The sequence below is a fragment of the Colossoma macropomum genome, unplaced genomic scaffold (genome assembly GCF_904425465.1).
Source record: "Colossoma macropomum unplaced genomic scaffold, Colossoma_macropomum, whole genome shotgun sequence".
Taxonomy (NCBI): Eukaryota; Metazoa; Chordata; class Actinopteri; order Characiformes; family Serrasalmidae; genus Colossoma; species Colossoma macropomum.
The window spans coordinates 24,913,230-24,938,724 of NW_023494786.1; the positions used below are offsets into that span (position 1 = coordinate 24,913,230).

At 38.8% G+C, this 25,495-nt stretch overlaps 3 protein-coding genes across 5 annotated transcripts in view; 1 reads left to right on the forward strand and 2 right to left on the reverse strand.

Moving 5' to 3' along the window:
- gdpd5b (glycerophosphodiester phosphodiesterase domain containing 5b) overlaps positions 1–1,691 on the forward strand; it is a 68,246-nt gene extending 66,555 nt beyond the window's left edge. For 2 of the 3 annotated variants that reach the window (XM_036564701.1, XM_036564717.1), the window contains exon 17: positions 439–1,691. In XM_036564701.1, the coding sequence (XP_036420594.1) occupies positions 439–503 (65 nt within the window). In that variant the 3' untranslated portion in view covers positions 504–1,691. The remainder of the gene's footprint in view (positions 1–438) is intronic. The other variant, XM_036564711.1, reaches the window with a different exon arrangement.
- hspa13 (heat shock protein 70 family, member 13) lies at positions 1,624–7,797 on the reverse strand. Its single transcript, XM_036564726.1, has 5 exons — positions 7,666–7,797; positions 6,092–6,432; positions 5,741–5,954; positions 5,148–5,315; positions 1,624–4,320 (listed from the first exon to the last, which is right to left on the reverse strand). Exons 1-5 carry the CDS (start codon positions 7,688–7,690, stop codon positions 3,752–3,754), a joined length of 1,317 nt encoding a protein of 438 aa, XP_036420619.1. The 5' UTR covers positions 7,691–7,797; the 3' UTR covers positions 1,624–3,751.
- Positions 7,798–9,641: 1,844 nt separating this feature from the next.
- samsn1a (SAM domain, SH3 domain and nuclear localisation signals 1a) lies at positions 9,642–17,314 on the reverse strand. The gene is made up of 8 exons (XM_036564739.1): positions 17,105–17,314; positions 16,494–16,574; positions 16,145–16,273; positions 13,628–13,745; positions 13,385–13,536; positions 11,641–11,850; positions 11,377–11,527; positions 9,642–10,066 (listed from the first exon to the last, which is right to left on the reverse strand). Exons 1-8 carry the CDS (start codon positions 17,159–17,161, stop codon positions 9,927–9,929), a joined length of 1,038 nt encoding a protein of 345 aa, XP_036420632.1. The 5' UTR covers positions 17,162–17,314; the 3' UTR covers positions 9,642–9,926.
- Between the last annotated feature and the right edge of the window lie 8,181 nt (positions 17,315–25,495).

A 25,495-nucleotide genomic window follows, 5' to 3' on the forward strand; every position in this document is an offset into this window, starting at 1 on the left:
TGTAACTGAACCATAAGGCCAGGATTCAAGGGATTAAAAACTGAAGTGCAATGAAAATGTGGACTGACCAGTGGTCCCTGAGGACTGGGCTGAAAACCTCCAATATGGAGCTCAGAGGGGAGTTCTAAGATATTGAGAATGTCATCAATGTTTAAGTATTAGAGACTGAAATCACTAAACTGAGTTTGATCTTGTTTGTTAATATGAATTTTTTTTATAAGAAGTGTTGTTTTTTTATACTTCATACAAGGTACACGCCATGATGGACAACAAATGTATAGGTGGTTTGTGTATTTAATGAAATGCATTAAAATAAAATAGCAAATAGTGAAATGAAAATGATTTACTACACACAGATCTGATATATGGCATTAAAAAATATTTAAAACAGAAATTATATATTAATGTTTCAACCCATTTCATTATTTGTATCTACAGAGGTAAGCAATGGGGTCAGCAATGAGGAAAATGGGTTTGACTACTACAATCAAGGCATTAACTGACCCCATGGACTCTCCAGAGTGTCTGCTTAAAAAAACAATACACAACTTGGATGAAATGTCCGACTTGTTTACTTTTGATTTTACTGCTTTTTCCTTTCTCTTCCGTGCACCCAGTTGCATTTTCGGTGTTATCCTGCGAGCTACTGAATTGTAATGTATTGCTTTAGCGATTCTACTGTATTGCTGAAGGAACATTTGTGTATATTCTGTATAGAGGTTTCTTTTTTAACTGTTAAATTGCTTGTAATGAAGTAGCTAGGTAAATGAGGAGTAAGCCTCAAATGTTTTACCAAATCTGTGGCCTCTGCCCCCCTCAGTGCTCAGGGTGGCTGGAACGTCCATTGTTTGCTTCTGACCGCAAGCGCATGCCTGTAATAAAACGGGGTATCTTAATGAACTCTCCCTTAAAGACAGTGTCCAATAGCCAGGAACCGAGGAGTATTTGTAGAGAAAACTGTGTCTGTAGGTTTTACTTGGGCATGATTTTAACAGTATACTGCCTTCTGTTAGGGCTGAAGCAACTAACAAATCTCTAAGCGTGTTTACAGAGTGCCTGCCTTTCTCCTTTGTGTGTACTATTTACATGACGTGACTATTCGTTGGACGTTTTCATATGTGCCCCTCTTGTCATTTTCCATTTTAAAGAATAAACCGACTTTTTATAGTGCTGTTTTATGCCTTTCAGAAATAAAAGAACAGCTTTTTTTTTAATATACAAGAAAAATAAAGCTGAGGATGTGAGAAGCATGCATGATACAATCTTCTCTTTACTGTAAATCGTAAATGGAGGGTTGCCGTAAAAAGAGTGTTTGCTTTAATGAGTAGTTAGACACTGAATGCAGTGAAACTGGAGTTGAGTTTCAGTGCTGTGTGCAATACTACTTGAACTCATGTACTGGCCTAGAATCAAAAATGATATTTATATATTGTATAGTGTGGAATATTGTCATGTGATCATTGTAATTCATGTGCTTTGAGGAGTCTATGAACTATGAAAGGTGTCCTGTGGGACTGACCAGTAGAGCAGTGGTCATAACCCTAGGACCAAGGTCATAATGTTATATGAAACAGTTCGTTAATAATATAAATGCTTTCAATGACACACAAGAGACTCTGAACAAACAGTGCTACGTCATGTTTTTATTTTGTATGTCGGATGTCAATCAATAAAAAATCTTGACAACTGTTTTTGTTGTTACAATTTCATGTGCAAAGCTGCAGAAAAAGGTGAAAAGGCCCCATTTAGTTATTTGGAAATGGTACATTAAGGAGACCTAGGCCCAGAAAGTATTCTTAATAGAAGAATATATTGTAGGTTCACAGATTTTATACTCCTTCAAACCTGGGCACATGTAATTAATATGCATAAGCTCTTAAGGGCACATATCATTTAAAAACAACTTTTCTTCATTTTTTTTTAAATAAAGGATTGCTGTAGTATGTCAATACTGTTAAAGTTTCTGTTCACTCAGCAGTCCTTTCACATATAAGCCTATTAATGCTAAAGTTTTAGGGACTGCTTTTTGAATGAGGCACAATATAGAACATCCAATCAGAACAGAATCACTTACAAACATTATATCTTAAAGGCACAGTATCAAAAACAGCCTGTTTAAATCTTAGGGATAAAGAGAGGATAGGAAACGGTCATGCAACACTTCCGACTGTTTTTGGTACATAAAACCCAAACAAACACTATAAGTCGGCCTCAGGGGGACAAATCAAAATCAAGGATAATGGGGCTCTTATATGTTTCTATACAAAAATATATATATGTTCCCATATTTTTTTTCATTTGCTGTAGATTTTGAAAACTTAAATAAACTTGCAGCATCGTATATCCCACTGTTCCTCTAACCAGTGTAACAAAGTAGAGCATTTTCTTTATTATTCTAAGTGTAATTCAGTTGAAAGTGGTAAATACATTACAAATAAGTGGGAATGGATGGCATGTATTGCAATACAGTAAACATGATCTATATAAAAAATATTATCCTACATCTCAGTATCAGTATGTTTACACTGACTGGAGTACTTAAGAATGCAAGAATTTACATAGTTCAGTTTCAACCTTTGATAGTTTGAAAATGCACTCACTTTCCCCGCATTTTTGTTTGAGTTTTCTTTTCAGGTTTAAAATTCATCGTATTTCAACAGTTGAGTGGATCAGTAGTTTGTCTGTTCTATGAATACAAGCGCTCACTGCACAGTTGGCAGGTGGAAATATTCCACAAATACAATAACTCCCTTTTAACTAATTAGCAAAAAGCCGTACCATCACTATTAGTCAGTTTTGTACAAATAAAACGACAACAGTTTCTAAAAGGCACAAGCAAAATTATAAAAAAAAAAAAGACAACACAGAAAAAATAAATAAATAAATAGCTGAAGAACAAATTGGTCACATTTCATTTGTACAGTTTCAGTCCAGCTAATATTAGCAGAAGGACATCAACAGGTCCCCTTCCAATTTACAAAAAAAGATTAGCCTTGGCAACACCGCGGGTGACGCTTTTACGCCTTGCTCCAGCGCTCTGAAAGCAAAATGCATCGCAACTTGCCACAGCATATAAGCGTGATCTGCAGAGGGTCTCCAGACTCCTTTTCCTGTAGGAAATGCCACATTTTTACCAAAGCAGTTGGTCCTTATAGCCAGAGGCTGGGCATCTCTTCCAGGGCCCTCCATGAGTCGTCAAGGTCCAATCATAGATTTTTAAAAAGTACAAATCCTACCAACAACATTGTGCAGCTCTTGTTCTCTCAAAACTACACCCCCCACTTCTGAAATCTGTCACTGCAATGTGATTTGCATGTTCAGCTGCACCGAAAAGTAAACAGACCATCTGACAGATCTGATAAACTGGGATTCAAAGCTTGCCAGGTTCTACTTTAAGTATGCTTTAATTGCTAGAGGAGGACTGTTTGCTGAGTAACCAGTACAACATTTTGTCAATGTACTTTGTAAGACTAGTGCAATATAAATGTCCACATAAACATGGGGGAAGTATTTTTGACTCAAATTCAGAATGTAGTAGTTTCAAGAGCCCAAACTGCTACATGCTACTGCCACATCCGCAATAATTTATAATTATAGCTGCATACTGCCACAGCTTTCGAGCACTTACCGCAAAACAAATGCATTTGAGGAAGCAAAACTAAGAAACGTATTTTAGCCATTTGCTAAGCTTGTTGCGTGGGCACAGGTATCTGACCAATGATCCAGTAACAACCACAGCTTCACTTTGTTCTCAGCTGAAGTTCGTCTTACGCAGATCCCTGTTTGGAATCTCAATGGCGCTGACCTGCAGCGGCCAGGCCCCTCCCATGATGCCCGCCTGGAGGGCCACTCCAGTCACCACAGCCAGGTCAGGGTCCACAGACGTGTTTGGCTCCTTGCCAAAGTACTGGCTGATAATCTGACGAATGCGGGGGATCCTCGTGGAGCCCCCTACTAGAACAATTTCATCAATCTCGTCCTTATCTAGACGTCCCTCTACCAGAACAGTCTCAATGGGAGCAAGAATCTTCTGGAAGAGGTCTGCATTAAGGTCTTCAAAGAGTTCGCGGGTCAGCTCGGCCTGGAACATAACCTGCTTCTCCTGCAGACCCTCGGCTCCTGTGATCTGCAGATGGAGAGGAACTTTGAGGGACACGTGGGGCTCCACAGTCAGTCTGAGCTTGGCTGTCTCCACGGCCTGTCGGAGCCGATGGACATCCTCCTTCAGCGTGGGGGCCACTCCGTACTGCTGGCGCACCCGCTCGCTGGTGTACTGGAACAAACGCTGGCTGAAGTCTTGTCCTCCCAACTTGTTATTACCTATAGATACGAGGACAGAGAGGTCAAGTTGTGTAGAAGAAAACATTTACAAGATGTTGCAGTGTTTTTAGAAGCTGTTAGGACAATGAGAGACGATGTGGTCATTTGTATATGCTGCATTCATGATCAATGTCAATTGTATAAAGAGGGTTAGAAGCGTTAGAGGACAGCGTTAGAAGAGCCATTACTAAGCATCAATCACTGCTGTCTTATCTTTAATTCAGAGGCAAAAAAGGCTATTTCTGTCTTTTATTCCTTTAAAAAACTTGATTTCTTCATGCTGTTGTTGCATTTATTTTGATATGTAAACCTTGACATCACTAAAACAAAAAATTCAAAGGGCTGTTTTGCAGATTACTTTCCATATATGGACCGTATGGACTGGTGAGTGAATTGTACAGTTTAGAACTAGTTTGCATATTATATCAAACGCTCTTATTTCAAATCTTCATAAAAAGTTCAGTTTTGCCTGATGTGGGACGTTTAATTTATTTAATTTGGTAGTTTGTGATATTAATCATAAGCTCTTGGCGAAATGAATTCTGTTCTGAATGTGTGTGCACACTTATTCAGAAACCACCACAGAGCATCCACAACAAAGACAGCATGATATTTCTTTTATGTAGTCATAGGAAACATGGTAGCACACAGAAATATCCAGTTCCACATACTAATCCATTTTACTATGACCAACATGGACACACCCACACACCAACTACTCTGGGGCAAATTTTAACGCGTTAAAGGGAACAACGACAAAGTCTGAATCTGTCTCCAAAAACAATGGTTCATAAGCAGAATACATATTTTTGTTTCTATATTCTTACCTGCCATGGCTCTGGTAAGAAACATGCCACCCTGCTTGTTAAGCAGAGATACATCCAGTGTCCCTCCTCCCAGGTCCACCACAAGTACATTAAACACATCCACTTTATGCAGCCCATAGGCCATCGCTGCCGCTGTGGGCTCATTGATAACCCTTAAGATGTCCAACCCTGTTTAAAGACAGAGATTAACTACTATTAAACAAAAACAGTCACAGGTATTTGAACTTCCATTTTGGTAATGACTCTACATTACTTACAGCATGTATCATTTAGATTTTACATGTTGAAATTGGAAAAAAATAAATACATAAAAAAACAATCAGGATCTGTCAGAACAGTAGCGCTGCAATCTTTGTGCCTAATAATAGCAAGTGTGGGATTTTAGTGGATCCCACTAAATAGCAAGTGTGGGATTTTAGTGGATCCCACAGCACCCAGTGGTTCTACAGCACTATTTTTTGCTGGAAATTCCTGATGTTGCATAAACAAAAACAGCCTACCAGCTACAGCAATTCCTGATTGAAAGCATTAAGGTCTAATCAATTGTTTTAAATAGCAAATGAATGAAGCAAGTGATTTATTGGCAGACTGACCAGCCAGGTTGGCAGCTCTGATCGTGTAGTTTCTCTGCATTTCATCAAACTCTGCAGGCACAGATATAACCGCCTTCTCAATGGAAACTCCCAGATGCTGCTCTGCCATCTTCTTCAATTTCAACAGAAGGCGAGATCCGATGAACTCTGGGCTCACTGTGAAAGTACCGTTCGTAGACACCAAAAACTCTGCACTTCCGTTGTTAAGCATTACCTGTAAAAAAAAAAAATACAAGTATAATAAAGAAGGCCTGCGTGAGTTCTCTTCATGTGTGCTTGAAAAAGAAAACAGAAAGCCAAGGAAAGTAGAGAGTGAGGTTTAAGACACATGCAGTTATTAAAGAACATTACCTTGAATGGGTAACGTGCACTCTCTTGGTCCAAAGTCTCCTGGTCAAAAGTCTTTCCTATAAATCTCTTGGCATCGTAAATCGTGTTTTGTGGATTGATGTCAGATAATTCCTGGCCTTCATGTCCAGCATAAATGCCAGTGGCAGTGAAGGACACCACGCTTGGGATGCTTTTTCGACCCCTATCGTCTGCGATGACCTCCACCTCTCCTGTTCCCGGCTGGAACGCTCCCACTGAGCAAAATGTGGTCCCGAGATCTAGCCCAATCACCCTGGGTTTAGGAGGAGGCAGATACTGTTGTCCGAGATAGCCAGCCAGGAATAAAGCCAGAATAACGGAGCCTGCACAGAAATCCAATCAATGAATTTGAAGAATTTGACTTGAAAAATGGTACCTTAATTAGCTCCAACCTATTACAAACAGGCCCTGTGATGGACTGGCGACCTGTCCAGGGTGTATCCTGCATTCTGCCCAATGACAGCTGGGATAGGCTCCAGCACCCCGCCGCGACCCAGAAGGATAAGCGGTTTGGATGTATGTATGTATGTATGTATGTATTACAAACAGTTGAAGACGTGATGGTGACTTGGCTAAACTAAGTTAAAACCAAGTAATGATGCTGATGGAATGTGGAGCTAGACTAAAACCAAGAAGAGTGACAGATGACAGTTGACGAACAAACACATAGCTGATAAAGTTAAAACAGATTAGTGTAGAACATGTGAAGTGGAGCTAAACTAAAACCATATTATGCAGAAGATGTGATGGTGTCTCACAAATACTTAGAACCAAGTAAAGTAGGGCCAGCTTCCCAGATTCAGATCAAAAGACTAAAAAGGATTTCCAATGATGAATCAGCATTGGCACTGCGGTTTAGTCCAAGTCTGGTGCATCTGTAGCAGATGTGATGTTGACTGAACTGTACTATTACCTAACCATAAAGGTGACTGTTGCACTTGTGTATTCACGAAGTCTACACTCCTAAAATATGGTTCTTCAAGGGTTCTTTACTAAAGACAATCACTCAAAGGACCATGGTTAAACGGTTCTTTGTATAGGCAAATGGTTCTCTAGACTGATGGAGAATGTGTTGTAACTATATGGTTATAACCTTTTTGAAAATCGTTCTATATACCACCAAAAAAGGTTCTTCTATTGTTACACGCTTGACATCGTAAGAACAGAAGAACCTTTTTGGTGCTAACGTTATACAGAATAAAAAAGGTTCTATATAAGCTAAGTTAGAAGACCTTCTCCATCAATCTGAAGAACCGTTTCACCATGCAAAGAGCCACTTAACCATGGTTCTTTGAGCGTTCGTGACTCTATATTGAACCACTGTCTTTAATAAAGAACCTTGAAGAACCATCCTTGTTCAAAGACTGTACCTTTAGACCACGTGAAGCTGTATTTGTGCCTTATAAACACTGCTGTGCTGCAATATTCAGTAACAGCTGTTATCAGGCTAGCCGGCTAACCGCGTTAGCTACAACGTACCAGGAAATTCGCAACCACCACTAAAGTGACCTGTTTGACCTGAGTTACCTCAGACGGTAGCCGACTAAAGTACTCACCGATTGCGGACATTTCCCCAGCCATTTCTTCACCTTGGTGTGATAACTATTCAGCAACTACGACTGAACCGGCAGACGGACATTTCTGTGTACATGTACACGTCCAACTAGCAGACGTGTACTGCGTGTATGGGAAATGTAGTCCATTTCAACAGTAGTGCTGATACGAGTGTCCAGCGCGCTAGTCTTTTTAAACAACATCTCCCAAAATGCTTTGCGTCGAACAGTGCAGCCGGGTCTTTCCCAGCGCTGTTGCGTCAAATCAACGCCCCCGGGAAAATAACGTTTGTTTCAGAAGCTACGAAGATGGGTTTCATTGGACAACGTCACTGCACGCTGTGCGCGAGGACTGGACCGTTAACGGCTTTCGCTACGTGTAAAGTCATTAAACAGGAGCGGCGGTGGAGGAGTGGCTGAGAGCTGTGTGTCCGTTTCCGCGGAGTGTGAGGACAGTAACTGTGGTGAAAGACGCTCATTGACAGATCGCGCGAGAGAGAGAGAGAGAGAGAGAGAGAGAGGAGAGAGAGAGAGAGAGAGAGAGAGAAGGCGGTTAATCAGGCATTAATCAGAGAGGACAGCTGACTCCCCTCCTCACTGACATGTACAGCTGCGAGTCAGTGAGTGAGTCACATCAATCGGCTCAGCCCCCCAGTAAGAGTCGACTCTTTCGGCTCCCAAACGGCTCTTAACTCGGTAGCGCTGTCATGTTTGGTTTTTGGTGCGTTTCCAAAATTAGGCAGCATAGCGATATTTCCTATCTTGTAATTTGAATCTATAGTATTGACACTAGTTTTTTTTTTGTTTTGTTTTTAAATCCAATAAGTCAAATGCATACATGTTCACTGGGTACATTTCAAGAGGATCACAAGATAGGCAGACAAAACTGAAGGCAAACCAACAACGAGTAACGTAGGCTAAACGTCAGGTTTAACGGTGGAGCATATTTTCCAAGGAGATCCAGGAGCGGCTCGGCTACAGCGTCATAAGATCTACCCATTTGTTTTGTCTTAACTTCCAAAAAAAGAAAATCAGCTCTTCGGTGCGAGTCGGCTCACAGCGTTCATCTCCGGCTCGAAGAGTCGACTCGTTTATGAACGACACACTGCTATGAGAGCACGTAACAGTGGTGATGTAGTTACATGTTTTTCTGTAGATTTATTCTATAAAATAGCCTCTTTTCAAAGTAGCACACAACAATACAGAGCTGATGTGTGCACCGAGATGCACATAAATGTACAACAAAGACATATTAAGCCAAAAGAGAGCTAAGGGTTGAAATGATTTACAATCAAGGAAATACTTTGAAAAATCTTGCTTAAATGTTTGTTGAATCAGAAATACTATGTAGATATTGCCCTAATTTTTTGGTTAAAAAAAAAAATAAAGAAAGGCAGTTATTGATAAATTGAAAATGAATAGGGAACTTTGAAAAAAGTATAAGATGCTGATCAGATATACTTATTTTCCCGTACTTTACAGATATTGTGAGAAACAAATAATAAATCTTTGTAAAATAAAGAGAAATCATTATAAATATTTTGGCAAAGAGAAATAAAAAAATATATTAACTGGAAGTGTGTGGACAATTCCAGTTAATGTAGCTACTGGCAGGTTTTGCTGTTATGATAACATGTCAAATAATCACAGTTGCCTGTAAGTGCTAATTACTGAGTCAAGTGAAGGAAAGTTTAAATTCTTAAAATTGTATTCATAATGATGTTTTGTATGTGTGTATTGGTCCACGTTTAAACTGCTGCAGCATTAAAAGTCTAGTATATAGATTATAAAAGCAAAACCTTACATAATGTTATAAAATATTATATATTATGAAATATATTGTCACGTTTTAAGATAATGATACATTGTCTTTGATTCAGTGGCAATGCTTGCTTCCTCTAGAGGTGTTTTAAGGATAAAATTTAAGTGTAAAATGAAAAACTGTCCTGTAAAAGAACCAGAAATGACGGGGTCAGTCATACATAAATAATTTATTAAATCTTAGATAAGGAGGCATTTATATACACACAGTAGGAATGTAGTAAAACACAACACATCGTTCCACAGAATGGAAGAAAGAAGTATAAATATGTAAGACAGCAGATATCCTGAAATTATGAACTATAGATTTATAGTTCTATGCATACAACTAGGTGCTATTGATAATAATAAACATTTGCTGATATTGGCTAATTGAGCTTTGCAGACTAAGTAGGTCTGTGTTGCTCAATACTCATTGCGACATGTTTCACAGGAAGCAGATGTTAGACAGCGGGCGAGTGATTTTCTGTGTCCTCTCTGCCAGTGTCTGCGCACTCTGCTGGGATGAAGCAACCTGAGTCTCTAGGACAGTCGTTACCCTCCTCGTCCTCCTCTTCGCCCTTCATCTCCACCAGGTCGTCTCCTGTGGGCCACAGCAGAGTGAGGTTAGGGCTTTCATATCCCCTCCTGCTGCTTAATTACATCTCAGGCAAGCAAACCAGGTTTGGGTTACGCGTGCGGCCCTAATGAGTTAATGTTAATTAAATGACTGCATCTCTTGCTGGTTATTAACTGCATGTTGCAGGTCAGAGCCAGAACAGCCCAGCCATGCACCACCTGTTCACAACGAACCCACATCCATGAAGCCATTAATCCTGACCTGAATTCACGCTACCACTCTGCGTTTGACTTTCGTGCTGTAGAGATTAACACACATGTGTTTGCCACATTTGTTTGCTTTGCTGTTATCATTGTAGCCCAAGAATGCTGAATTTGAGAGATCACTCAATATATAGCGAGAATTTTAAGGTTTTTGTTTTCAGACATCAGTTTTTTTTTGATGTAGTTACAGTTTTAGTGCTTTTCTATGATTTGCAGTTTGTTGTGGGTCTAACAGAAGCTAAAAGGACCACTTCCTACATTATTCATACATTTAACGTTTTTCCCTGAGGTCCATTTATAATGTTTTTGTGGTTTTATGTACCAAAAAACACTCCTAAATATTTTTTCCAATCTCTTTTCATCCCATAGAATTAAACAGGCTGTTTATGTGCCTGCAAGACTGGTATATGTAAATGAGTTCTGTTGTGATTGGCTGCCCTGTTTTGTTCCTCATTCAAAAAGAAGTCTGGGTTGAAAGTAATATTATATGCTTAGCTGATTTTCTAAGTAAAAATAACATGTTTTTTTTAACATAGGAAATAGATGTAAATTTGGCATTTTATTCAAATTTAATTGCACAATTTCTATTTATTTTCTCCATTGAACATAAACATGGAAAAACATAAAATATAAATGTACTGCCACAACTTTTAATGCCACATTTTATTATTTTATTTTTTCCATCAAACAATAATGTGCAGACGTGTGTTCTCCGTAGAGGATGTGTGAAATAACTTAGAAAATCAACAAAACATGCAATTGGGGTGCCCAAATTTTACACGATTGTATGTAAATGCATTGGTTTGTATCACAAAACCAGCAAATTGAAAAACTTTTTGTAGCTTAGCTTTCATGCATGTATGTATAGACTGTAGAGTGAATGGTAAGTTCTGAAACTTTAACAGTGTTTGCACACTTCATTCTTTATATACATTTATTTTAAAAAGTGAAGAAAATACATATTGAAAATATTTGAATGTTGAAAACATTACAAATATGCAACACCAGTCAGACTAGAAACCAGACCGTATAGTTCAGGATCATTTTGAAAATGACAGTTTTGATACTCACTGGTCATGTCGTAGATGACTTCTGAAGCAGCCAGTAGCTTGCGCCTGTGCTCCGGATCAGACACATTCAGTTCAATCAAATGCTTCTCTTGCAAGTGCTTTAGGTCGTCCACCGTCTGGTAGCCATTCAGGAGCAGCGTGGAAGCGTATTCCTGAGGGAACAGGTTGGAAAAATTGTAAAACAGCAGAGCACATATCTGTGTGACTGAGAAAGACTCTGGAGTAGGACTGTATTTCTGAAGGTGTTCATGTTTAGTAGTTTTACCTCCAAATGCAGCCTCTCCAGTAACTCCAGCAGAGTCTTGGGTCGGGGTCTCTTTGACAGTCTCTGAGGCCTAATCTTTGGAGCCTCCTCGGAGCCTTTCTCAGCTAGTACATCCACATAGATAAACTTGAAATTTCCAACTTTATTGTTCAGCATCCCGGTCCATATTCCCATGGGGGGTTTGCTAATGATGTTGATAATGTCCCCAACCTGAAAGAAAGACATAAAGAATCACTGAAACATAACATTGACTCAACGTTCTCTAACAAACACCAACAAATCCAACAAATTCTCAGCCACAGCTAATAACTAATAACTGAATAATAGAACGCTCCCCCATTCACCTTGTTCTAAAATGTTCTCTCCATCTCACACTGTGGCAGAGTGTGAGATAATGTTCATAATGTTCTGAAATGCATTCTAGAATAGTGTTGTTCCCCCTCAAGAACAAGCCCCATTCACACCATTCTAGAATATTCTCCCTGTTCATATGGTTCTAGAATGTTCTCCTCATTCATAGTGTTTTAGAATGCCCCCCCATTCACACTGCTCTAAAATGGCCCAACATGCACACTGTTCTAGAACACTGTTCTTCAGTGTTGCACTATTCTAGAATGTTTTCCACATTTAAACTGTTCTTTAAGTGTTGATGTCCATTCATACTGTTCTAGAACATCCCCTCATTCTAGAATGTTATCCCATTTTACACTGTTCTAGAATTGTGTCCCCCATTTACACTGCTCTAGAAAGCCCCTGTCCTTTATAATGTTCTAGAATATCCTCTCATTCGCACTGCTCTGCAACATTCTTCCCCACTGGCACTGTTCTAGAATGTTCTCCACATCCATACTGTTCTAGAATATTCTCCCTGTTCACATGGTTCTAGAAGGTTCTCCTTATTCATATTGTTTTAGAATGCCCCCCATTCACACTGCTCTAAAAGGCCCCAACATGCACACTGTTCTAGAACACTGTTCTTCAGTGTTGATCCCCATTCATACTGTTCATCCCCTCATTCACACTGTTCTTGAATGTTATCCTATTTCATACTGATTAGAATGGTGTCCCCCATTTACACTGTTCTAGAATGCCCCTCCATGTGTAATGTTCTAGAATATCCTCTTTTTCGCACTGCTCTGCAAATTTCTTCCCCACTGGCTCTGTTCTTGAAGGTTCTCACCCGTCTACACTGATCTAGAAAGTGCTTCCCATTCATACCATTCTAGAATGTTCTCCCCAATCACACGGTTCTTCACTGTTGTTCCCATTCATACTGTTCTAGAACATACCCTCATTCACACTGTTCTGGAATGTTCGCAATGTTCTAGAAAATTTATGCTGTTCTAGAAAGTCGTCTTACACACAGTCCTCTGCAACATTCTTCCCCATTGGCACTGTTCTTGAATGTTCTCCCACATTCACACTGTTCTAGAATGCCCCCCCCCTTTCACACTGTTCTAAAATGTTCTTCCATATTCACTCGTTAGGTCTGTCAATAATATAATGTTGGTGTTTGTTGGTAAATTCTCTTGGCTTTAGATCATCATTGACAAATTCAGTGTTTTATTGTAGTAGTTTTTTTTTTAATTAAATTTTTTTTTATTTTATTAAATAAATGTATTTTATAAATAATTCTATATATAAGTACATTTTAATATAATTGTTTCATCTTCCTGAGAAGACTGCGACAGTTCACCGAGTCAGAGGCAAATGCTGATCTAAAAAAAGCAGATGGGACGCTGACCTTGAGTTTGAGGGAGTCTGTGTCATATGGACTCGGCACAAAGTCTGTATGCACTCTGGCTCGCCCACAGAACTGGCCTGTGAATGGCACCTCCTCCTCCAGCCTCAGGCTGTCTCTGTTACTGGACACGTCTGAACTGCTGGTCACTCCACCTGAGCCAATAGGGTACAATACACTGTGAATACAACCATGTTGTCTGGCCTTCCTGTCTCCAGTAACGAGATCTGATGTGTGAGTGCTTACTGGAAGAGCTCTGTCCACTGTGGAGGCTTTCTAATGAGTTGCTGGTTCTGTGCGAGGCTTTGGCTGCCGGAGAGCTGCCGTCTGCTTCCCCCTCTGCTTCTCTGTCTGTGTCATCACCCTGCAACAAGAAGAGCACAGAATGAGAAACGCAAACCACAGTGCTTGTGTAAATTTGTGTGCGTGTTTGTGTTTATCCGTTTTTCACTGAACTGACATTTCCAAATCTCCTGTTACTGCATATGAGGGCTCGCACGTCATCTCCTCAAGCTCAGAGCTGCATTAGTTCCTTAGTGGTTACCAAGTATTTCTTGATAATATATAGTTATAATTACTGAATAATAGATCTTCTGAGTAATAATTTCACCATTTTTTTTAATTCCTTCATCATTCAATCATTGTAATGAATCATTAATCATTTAGAGTGCTTCAGTGTGAAATTGTTAATTGTAGAGAAACTTAGACTACTTAGTCTAACTTAGACTACAGCACAAATATATCCATTTCATTTTCTATCCAAAACCACCAGTGAGCCTACACGTCTTCTGAAAGAAAAGTTTTTTTTTGGTTACTATTTTGCTCGACAACACCCAGCCTGTAGCTCTCTGTCGTGAATGGCATTTAAAAATAGTTTTAGTTTACAATAAAACTTTCTCTCAAAACGATTGTAAAACAGTTTTTGGTATAAGGCAACATGTCATAACCTTTTAGTGTTATAACTGCCAGTGAGAGAGTTTTAAAAATATTTCACCAGACCACTCTGCTGACATCTTAACCATTTAAAAAAAAATAGGAACTTCCCTTTTAAATATAAAGCACAAAAAGCTGGAGTAGGCAGTATGTGGGTTGAAATTTGCACATAGAAAAGCCTTTAAGCTGAAGTCTTTAAACTAAACACCTAAATGATAATAATCTATTACATCACTCAGCTAATGTTACTAGTCGAGTCACATTGTAATGTATTCCACCTTAAACGTTTGTGTTTGAAGAGTTAGTAGCTGATATTACACACAATTCACTAAATGTTTTTGAAAGTTTAATCTCATTAAGTATATACTAGAAGAGTGTAAAGTGATCTTGAGCTTTATCAGCACTGCAACTGTTCCAAAGTAATAAAGCTGTGTTTTGTGCCATCTGCTGTAGCGCTACTTCTCTATTATCTGATTGTATTTAGAGAGTTTTTTTATTCAAAAAAATTATTTGATATTCAGATTCACATCCATACTTTACGTTATGTAGAGGTTCTTCTTACACGCACATTTAATTTACAAAAATTGTTCTTTAAAGCTGCACTATGTAAGACTTGGGGATTTGGAGACCTCTCTGGTGGAAATGTGTAATTGCATGCAATGTGCAGAAGAACATTTTCTGATGTGACTTGTGCTTTGAACCCCTTTCTCAAGCGGACCAATCTGATGTTTACGAGGACAGTGAAAGAGTATTTAAGGGGAACTCAGTCAAAACTTGGTAAAGGACATGTCTTCTGAAGACGGAAGTGAATTATCTGCTGTTGTTTTATATCTTAAGTATAATTTTAATTTTGCATTTGAGGCCTAAACATCTTCTTCCTATGGCTGCATGCATGAGGGTAACACATGAAGGCGTATGATGCAGTTAGAGAAACTCCTTAGAAAACCGACTCAGCTCGTCTGACTTTTAAACTACTATTTCAGGTTTTAGGGGTTAACATGCAGCAGCACATGGACACCATATTTTAGCCTGTTTATTTATTTATTTTTACTCCTGGCTCAGTAATACCACTTTCAATTTTAATTAAAAAATTTCACCCTATGCAGGTTTAAAGAACTGTCAATTAAAAACTGGAAGAGAAATGTCTAAAGCAATCTAACGCTTTGTGAAGGCAGAGCTCAAAGTACAGGTCAATGGTGTGCTTGTCAGCATTGTCTGATGGACAACAAGCCTGCAAAAAGGACGCCTGTTATCATCAGCAAGCAACAATGGCATTAGAAATACAAAAGTACATGAACTGACCACTGAAAAGGTATGAATTTGACCGTAGCTTGGACAAACTTGGTAGACTGTACCATATCCTTATGTTTTTTTTTGTTTTTTTTTTCTGCTGAGTTAATGTCAGCAAGTGTTTTCACTGAATCACTTTTGTGCATCAAGTACATCTCTGACAAAACTAAATTGGAGGGCATTTCTGAAACATTCATTTTGAAGAATGAACATGAGCAGATGACATTTCACTTGCTAGCTTGTCTCCCTTGTGTTACCAGTTTTACCTCAGACAATAAAGGAGCATGAACTAGCCGAATAAAGGTAAAGAAAAGGGTGTGGTGGATTTTGGCATCACTCCAAAGAACCCTCTTTTATTATTAAGAGTGAAGGTTTGCATTTAGACAGTGAAACTGTTAAGAAAAAAGTTCTTGGAACTGAAAACTCTGCTCTCACTGAATGGGGAAGGATGATGGCGTTTTGGCAGTGCAGCGTGGTCAGGGTGGTGTAATCCTGATGTACTTCTAGACAAGATCAGGCTGGTTTCTCCGTCTGACTCACCATGTCTTCGGAGAAGGATTTGCCCTGTTTTTTGCCCATCCTTATGCGCATAGTCAGGGAGATGGCCTTCATCTTCTTCCCCAAGCCACTGTGCTTGTCACTGTTCTCTGTCCCTGACTCACCCTCTGCCTATTGGAAGCACAGAACATAATGAGTATTGACATCTATGTGGGCTAACAGCTCTGCTGCCAAATGCTCAGTAAGCTTATAGCTATGCTAGCAGGCTCTCAGTTAATAATTCATAACTGAATGTCGCAGTATGTTTGGACCTATATTTAGTATCTGAATTTTTTTCTCCCCAAAGTGTAGGTGGGGTTACTTATCAGAGTTCAGATCTAATATTTCTTACCACAGTTGTTCCATTTTCCTCAAGCCTGGTCGGTGAGTGGTGATGTCTGAAGCTGTCAAACTTTCCGAAACTGGTGGATCGCTGAATGAGAGAAAGACTTGTCCAATTATAGAGCAAAGCAGAAACCAGAGATACCACAACACCAGTGTATTCGCATTTGTGACATTTTGAAAAGACATTGCAGGCCTACAGCTCATCATTTTAATGTCACGTTTCCAATTTAGCAAAATTTAGTACCTTCAGCAAAAGATAATGCTCAAGAAAATGCTCATCTGTCACCTCTACATTGCAAAAGCATTATTAGATTATTAGAATTACTAAACGAAAGGTAATCCGTAAAAATTATGGCTCATGACAATGGGAGTGTAGCATTTATCAGTGATTCTGACCCAAATAAAGCAATTCAGATTGCCTGGTGCATTTCAGTTTTCTAAAAGTTTTTAATAGGATACTTCACTCAGTTTGTATTTTAGAAGAGCTTTCTTCCTTTTTTTTGTGCCGATCTGAAAGGTTTACGTCCATTTGAAGCTGAATCCCATTTAAACACCAGCATCCCCATTATTATTATCATAATATACAACTTTATTTCTAGTAAAAATGCTCACACTTACCTTTGGCTTGAGGTTTTTAGGTTTGTCTGAGACATTTGAAGCTGCCCTTTGAAGCATTGCCTTACTTTCTGTTTAGATCTTGTTTAATTTTTTTTTCTCCTTTTTTTAATCCCAGCTAATGTGTTTAACGTCCAACTCTAAAGACTTAACTGCAGTGTTTCAACTGATGAGTCTGCCTTTGTGACTTCCTCAGATCGACAGGATGTGACCCAATATGTGTTCTGTCTATTACCGAAGCAGTTTCGGAGGGGAAAAACACTAAATGCTTGTGTTTGCATTTTGTGGTCTTCTTGATAACCACTTCCCAGTCATTTCGAGTAACTTACATAAAGCAAATGGGTACAGTTGGATGGCACAATATTTTCCTAACAAACTTGTATTTTTGTTATTATAAAAATAGCCTACTACATCGCAGCTGAATACTATGTCAGGCAAAGGTTGATTGTTAATAATTGAAAAAGAATTGAAAAGTTAAATGTCAGAGTCTGACTTCTGACTTTTGCCCAAATTACAAAATCTGCTTTCTGCATAGAGGAAGTATTAGCTGACTCAAACGTGAAAGCAGAGAAGTCACGTTATTGAAAAAGTTCCTCTCAAATTTCTCAACTGAGGCGAATTTCAGGAATTTCACCTTTTATTTCAGAATTCCTGTTTTATTTAGTGATGAATATGTATGTGTTATTATCTCTACCTGTATCATGAAGTGAAATCTGTGGTTATGATGAGTTTAACATTTCATTTTGAATGAATCATAGTACTAACATGACTTAATCTGCAATAAGTCACCAGCTGAAGACATAACTACAACATTTTCTATCCTCTCAGCTTTTTAAAAATTATTTGAACATATAAAAGATGTTAATTGCACATTTTTTGTCATGTTTTATGCCACTAATTCTTTGCTAAAATCTAGTGTACACTGTGATTACTGATTATCAGCACCTTTGCTGATATTTTTCCTCTCTTCAGATGGTTGGTACATACTGGAGCCATCATTTAAATGACATTGACTGCTTTAAATTGTGGGGCAGTGTTGCAAGGCCAAGAAAGAATTGACCGATGGTATTTAAGAAAAACCTTTGGACAATAACATGGCCTAATCCAGCTGTGTGCAATCAGTCATGCCAAAGTCTCAATCCAGGATTACGAAGCTATAATCTATTTCTTCAGGCTCACGCAAGCCCACAAAAACAAACACCACATGCCCCCCTTTTCTTTGGAGCTCTTTGTGAAAAGCATGCAGCCTACTGCCTTTATTATAATAGACAAGCAGTCTGATAACAACACCATAATAGTTTGAGGCAGATAATGGTTTGAAAGTTAAGAGACATGCTTGGTCTTTTACTTGAATCAGATCAATATGCAGTCAAATAGTTCTTCTGTGTGGTATTTTATATGTGGGTAACCCTTGATTTCTCCTCCTCTGTGGAATAACCACTGTGGAATATGTGGGTCTTTACTCTAAAACCGCTAAGAATGAACAGACCACCACTATGGCTGGAGTGATTTACACTGCCTACTGTAGTCTCTAAGTGGCATTTTAAAATATCAGCTTAATAAAGCTGTAGTGGTTATCACATACTATGTACAGTACTGCGCATATGTCAAAGACCACCTTTCATTTATTTACTTCCCAGTTAAAATGGCCATTAAATACATTTTAAGGAGGTGTTTATATGCAAGACCTGGTAAACCACCAAATCTGTCACCATCAGATAAACAGTACTTAAAGCTTTCGTCTTTGAGAGAGGAGAAAATCAAGCTCCATCTTGCTTCATATCTGAAAAAATTCACAGGGGTTTCAATCCAGCCTTTCACTTTGAAGGACAACTCAACACTGTGAGTCTGAAAGGATGTATAGCTGTCAAGAAGATGTTTTCAGAAAAAGAAACAAAGAAGCTGCTGGTATTTTCAAAATAATTGAATGACCACCCCAGAGTCCAGACCTCAGCATCACTTAATGTGTTTGGGGTGACTCGGATCGTGAGAAGCATAAAATTCAACCAGCTTCTCAGACTGAACTTTGGAGGAGTGGAAAAATATCCTTGCCAATTTCTTTGAAACACTGAAAGCAAGTCTACTGAAAAGAAAGGAAGATGTAATAAAGTTAAAAGATGGACACACTATGCTGAAAAGTTAAAAATTATTTTTAGTTTACTTTTCTGTTAAATATTTGTTTTCTGCTTTTATATCATGCTAAAAATGAACTTGATGTCCATTTTGACTGGAAATTAAATACATGAAGAATAGTCTCTTACTTTTGCACAGAACTGTATGTTGTGCTATCAAATAAGGGGCTCAAAAATACAAAACTTTTATTGCATCATAGCAATGGACAGTATGTTCTGGAATAGGCCTTCATTAGGTACAGTAACACCATGAAGTGTTTTGGTTAGCTTTTGTGCATAGCCATTATAAAATAAAAGCTTTTTTAATCAGTAAAAACACTTTCTGTTGGCTCTCAGGGAGGGTATTATTCAGATATCTGCTATAGAAGCTGAAGAAGTTTTTACTTACACTGGAACTAATCTGATTTCTACTCAAGCTTCCACCTGCCTTGGTGCCACACAGATCCACATTGGTCATGGAGTGGACCATTCGTTGTGGAGAGGAGACTCTACTGAGGGTCTGGCTGTTGATCATATCTTTTCCTGGCATGCTGTGCATGCCAAGGTCATGGGAATGGGCGTGGTATTCTGTGAGCGGTCGGCGGCAGGTGTGGTAGGCTGGAGGCCAGGCCTGGACAGGATCTGCAGGGTTACTCCAGCGTTGGTGGCTAGAGGGAGCTGTCTCTCCTCCTCTCGTCCTCACAGGACAGGTGGAGTTCTGGAAGTGGTACTTTGGGCCCGCATCTCCAACAGCCGCCGCTGGCGCTGGGCTTCTGGAGTTAGCTTTAGGGAAATGGACAATCATATCAGACTGTCCTGCTGCAGACACTGACAAATCAAAAGTATGGGGACACTGCATTCTTTTGGGATTTTCCAAGTGGTAATGTTCATTTAGTAACAACAAACAGGTATTTGCTAATGCTTTGAGTATATTTTGTAACACTCAGCTTCATGTTCATCAAATTGTCCTGCTTGGTATGAAGAGCAGATTTTGCCTGAATAAAGGTTTGACAGTTTTCTGCAAATGCATATTGTTAAAAGGTATGGGTAAATATGCATCAGACAGATGATTACACTTGGCTACAGTTTCAAACTGATATTTGATGGCATATTTATAGTACTCCAGAAGCATTTATATGATGCTGGGTTACTGAATTTTATTTATTGTACTGTATTTGTAGCCCTCTACAAATTATTAGATTTCTCCATAATGCTAATCCAGGTGGATCTAGTCCCATTTTCTACATTGTGTGTTATGTAACAACATTGGTATCAGCAGATGTAGTCAGGTTCCTAAATATTCAGACATTGACAAAGTTATTGTTGTTTTAGCTGTCTACCAAAGTGTATTACAGTTGAAATTAAATAAAGAATATGAGCTGAAAGTGCTGACTTTCAGCTTTAATTTGAGGGTTTTTACATCCAAATTATATGAAAAGTGTAAAAATTAAAAAGTTTTGTTCATACCTAGTCCCCTCATTTTCAGGGATTCAAAAGTAATTGGACAAATTAACAAAAGCATGAATTAAATTATTATTTTTAACATTTGTTTGCAAATCCTTTGCAAATGGCTGCCTGAAGTCTGGAGCCCTTAGACATCACTAAATGCTGGGTTTCTATTTTGGTAATGCTGCAACAGCTGTCTTCAGTTCCTGCTTGTTCTTGGGGCATTCTTAATTTCAGTTTTGCCTTCAGTAAGCAAAAAACATGCTCTATTAGATTGAGGTCAGGTGATTAATGTGGCCATTGCAGAACATTTTTGTTTTCACAGTATGCATCAAGTCATTGTCCATCTGCACTGTAAAATGCCAACAAGTTTGGCTTTAGAAGTAGTTGCTTCTAACTAGTGTAGAAGAATTTGGCTGAAACTGATCAGATAATATAGCCGTACACACTTCAGAATTTATCATGCTGCTTTTGTCAGCTGTCACATAATTAATAAATTCAAGGGAACCAGTTCCACTGACAGCTATACAAGCTATACACTACCTCCACCATGCTTTGCAGATGAGGTGGTATGCTTTGGATCCTAAGCGGTTACTTCCCTTCCTCATACTCTAATCATCGTTCTGGTACAAGTTGATCTTTCTACAACATGACAAACTCTTATTTAGTCTTCCTGTTTTTGAGGCTTACCAGTGGTTTGAAGCTTGTGGTAAACTTATGGTATTTACTCGGGTGAAGTCTTCTTTTGATGGTTGACTTTGACACAGAAACGCCTACCTTATAGAGGGTGTTGTAGATCAGTCTAGCTAGTCTGAAGGGGTTTTTCTTCACCATGGAACAAATTCTTCAGTCATCCGCCACAGTTGTTTTCTGTGGTCTTTCAGGTCTTTTAATGTTGCTGACCTCACCAGTGCGTTCGTTCTTTTTAATAATGTCCAACATTAAGATTTGGCCACATCTGAAGTTTTTGCTATCGCGCTGATGAGTTTGTTTTGATTTTTCATCCTAATGATGGCTTTCTTCTCTGGCAGTCACAGCTCTTTGGACTTAATATAGAGAGTAAACCACAAGAGATTACGAATGCAAATGCAATGGAAATGCATTTCTTATGCCTACTTGTAAGTGAAATAATGAAGGAATAACATACACCTGACAAAGAAACAATTGTCCAATTACTTTTGAGCCCCTAAAAATGGAAGCCTTTGTATGGAAATGGTTTTAATTCCTACAGAGTTCATCCGATTTGGAAGTAACTGCTCAGAAAGCCTTAAAGCCTGCAAATCATTAAGTCGTTATTAATGCCATTATTTAATATCAACTCCAGTATGCTGTGGTAGACAGCTAAAATAATGATAGTTTTGTCAACATACAAATTTTATATGTTTGCAAAAAATACACATTTGAAATGAAAAGGTCTTGTTTACCTCTCAGTGTTTGGTCGTGAATGCACTATGATTTACCTTTTGTCTTGGCTTGAGTTCGAGTCCCAGCAGTCCTCTTTTGACTCCCCTGCTTCCCTGATTTCTGCCCTTTCTTGATGGTTCCTCTCACATCTGCTACCTCTGAATGAGACCTTACCATCTGTTACAGGACAGTGAGGAGAAATTTACAGCTACGTTTTAAACCAGCTTGCACATCTTTATTAATGCTGATAGTGCAGTTGTTAAAGAGTCTTGCAGAGGTGCCAGTCAGAGCCTTCAACTCTGTTTCTGTAATCACACTGCGGCTCACAGAATAACTGTTTTCAGTGTAACACTGAAAAAAAGATATCTTGGCAAGTGAAAGCATCTTAAATGCATTCAATATATCAAACATTTTTCAAGATAAGACTGTGGTATGATTATTATGAAATTATTTAACTATTTCAGTTTTACTTATTCATGCAATTTTGTCAAGGAAAATAATCTGTGAATTCGCAAAACATAAAGGTTCATAAATTGTTCTTGGTTTAAAGGTATGGCTGTAGGAAAAACCTTGAACTGGTACAAGACTTACTTTCAATGAAAGGCCCTAGTGAGCCAAAAGTGGTTCTTTGGTGATATTGCCCTAAAGAACCCTTTTTCAGAACATTTACTTTTTTCCCCTGCCTTTTTCAAATAAAAGAGTTTATTGTTTTAAAAGTTTTAAAATGTACCATTGAATGCAATCTAAGCTGCAAAACATACATACATACATACATACATCATCTAAACCGCTTATCCTTCTGGGTCGCGGTGGGGTGCTGGAGCCTATCCCAGCTGTCATTGGGCGGAAGGCAGGATACACCCTGGACACGTCGCCAATCCATCACAGGGCAGACAGACATACACACTCACACCTAGGGGCAATTTTAGCATGTCCAATTGGCCTGACTGCATGTTTTTGGACTGTGAGAGGAAACCAGAGTACCCGGAGGAAACCCACGCAGACACGGGGAGAACATGCAAACTCCACACAGAAATGACCCTGGTCGCCCGGCCGGGAATCGAACCCAGGCCATTCTCGCTGTGAGGTGACAGCGCTACCCACTGCGCCACCATGAAAAGCTAACTAATCTAAATCCACATGTTTAGCCTACAGCAGTTTAGCCCTAGTCATTCATGCTGAAGTTATAAGGAGTGTTTCAGCTCAGATTGCTTTCTGAATGAGGCACAATACAGATCAGCCAATCAGAACAGAGATAATTTACATATATCAGTCTTAAAGGCATTGTAAGAAAAACAGCCTGTGTAATACTAGGAAATAAAGAGAGGAAAATGACCTTGCATTAATGAATTCGGACCATTTTTGGTGCATAAAACCAAAGTGGGAAAAATAAAATAGACAAATAAAAAGACAGATGTAAGAAATGGGCATTTAAGTGACCATACTGAAGTCATACTGGTCAGTATGTGGATATGTAGAGGAACAGAGAAAATTTTTCATTTTTATCCTCCATGGCCATAAACAACAAATAGCTCTCGAACCTCAGTTTAGTGTAATGCTGTTACTGAGTGTACTATACTATACTATACTATACTATACTGTACTGTACTGACAGATTATTTTCCTTTTTTCAAGATACAATTCTTGAAGTAAATTAGTGCAAGTAAGCTAGTGCAGTGGGATAAATTTCAATTGATAAGATCACTTTATATGAGTAAAATGTCTAGAAATAAGTTGAATAATCTCATAATGTTCTTACCATAATCTCATAATGAGAAATATTAGATACTGCTGACATTTAAGATGATTTCACTTTCCATGATATAATATTTTGCAGTGTGGCCTTGGCTTAGAGGATCATCTTTGTGGACCATGGCTGCTGCTGGCATTAGAGTGGGCGTGCAGACCTGGCAATGGCCACTCGCTCGGACCTCCCCCCCGTCTGTGGGGGCAGAGGGATTACATGGACATAATGACGCCCCTTCCTCTCTCACCATCTGTACATCGTTCCCAATGTAATCAGCATTTATGCTAAGTGATTGCCCCCATTTACTGACAACTGCCACCGCTTGGCATTCTGGGTAAATGAAATGCAAGACAACAGTCTGGAAGCTGCCTGCTGTTGTGATGTTGGCATGAGTCAGGAAGCTGAATGGAGGTCCAGAACTCACCATGTCACGCTGCCTGCTGTCAGGCTGGTCCTGTTGTGGGTTCCAGCCATCATAGTACAGAATCTATTGAGTAACAAAAGCATTGGGAAAGTAATTCAGGGCAGATCATTTCTCCTGGAGTTATTTACAGAGCATAGCTCATCAAAAGTTTGAGAATGTTTGATTTTCACTGTTACTTTTTTAATACAGCAATAAAAATTACCCTACTAATACAGCTATTCATAAAGATATATTGGTATAAAAAGCAGGTTTAGCCTTAATAGTGATTTTCAAAACAATTGTTTAAAGCACATATTGATTTTTTCAAATACCTACAAGAATGAATTGCTGATCTGTAGCTATATCACAATAAAGGGATAAAATCCTCTGACTTTGGCATTATACCTAACTGTGAGCCCCCACAGCTGCCTGTATTCAGTACATTATTTATTGCTTTATTTTATTAGCATAGATGTTGGCTGTGTATAAAGGAAAGTGTTGTCATGCTATTTAGTGTTTACCATCAGCAGGATTCGGCCGGGTTTAGTAAACCCACTGCTGGCTTCCACTAGCATTCAGTCCTGTGGCTAACCACCGAGCATCCAGTTCTGTGCTGTAAGCATGTAGTTGCCAAAAAAAGCATTTCCATTGGTTCACAATGTTTCCTCATCAGGCCTCTGCTTTGACGTACACTACAATATGATACATTACTGAAGATCAACAAAGAAAATGTGGTCATTTGTATTAAAACTTTTGAAAAGCTAGACGTCCCCAAATCTTTGATGGACAGTATGTTCGTGTTCTTTAGGTTGTCTGGCAGTTTGCTCATTAGCAGTCAGGACACAACTCTTTGTGACCCTGCTTTCTGACATTGTACAGAGAGCCACGTAAAATAACATTAAACTGACATGATAAGTTACCATAATTTAAAGTCACTGTCATGTTATAAATATCTGTGATATGAGTACAAGATGGCACCTGACCTGCACAGGAAGCTCTTTGTCTGTCTGCGTAGAGTTGATTGGGTGGTGTCTGTTGTCCTTGCTGTGGATTTCAGCTTGTTTTACAGATCTGATTTGCTCTGGGAAATGAAAATATGAGGCTTATTACAAAGCATCCATAGATACTGGTAATAAATCAGAAAATCAAATTTGTCTCTTTTCACAGAGGTGAATCATATTCAGATATTAAAAAAGCAATAACTGTTTTCTACTGACACTGAAACAAGGTTAAGCTGCAAACTGAAAGTGTTATTTGCATATTCAGTGTTATCTGCAAGCTGA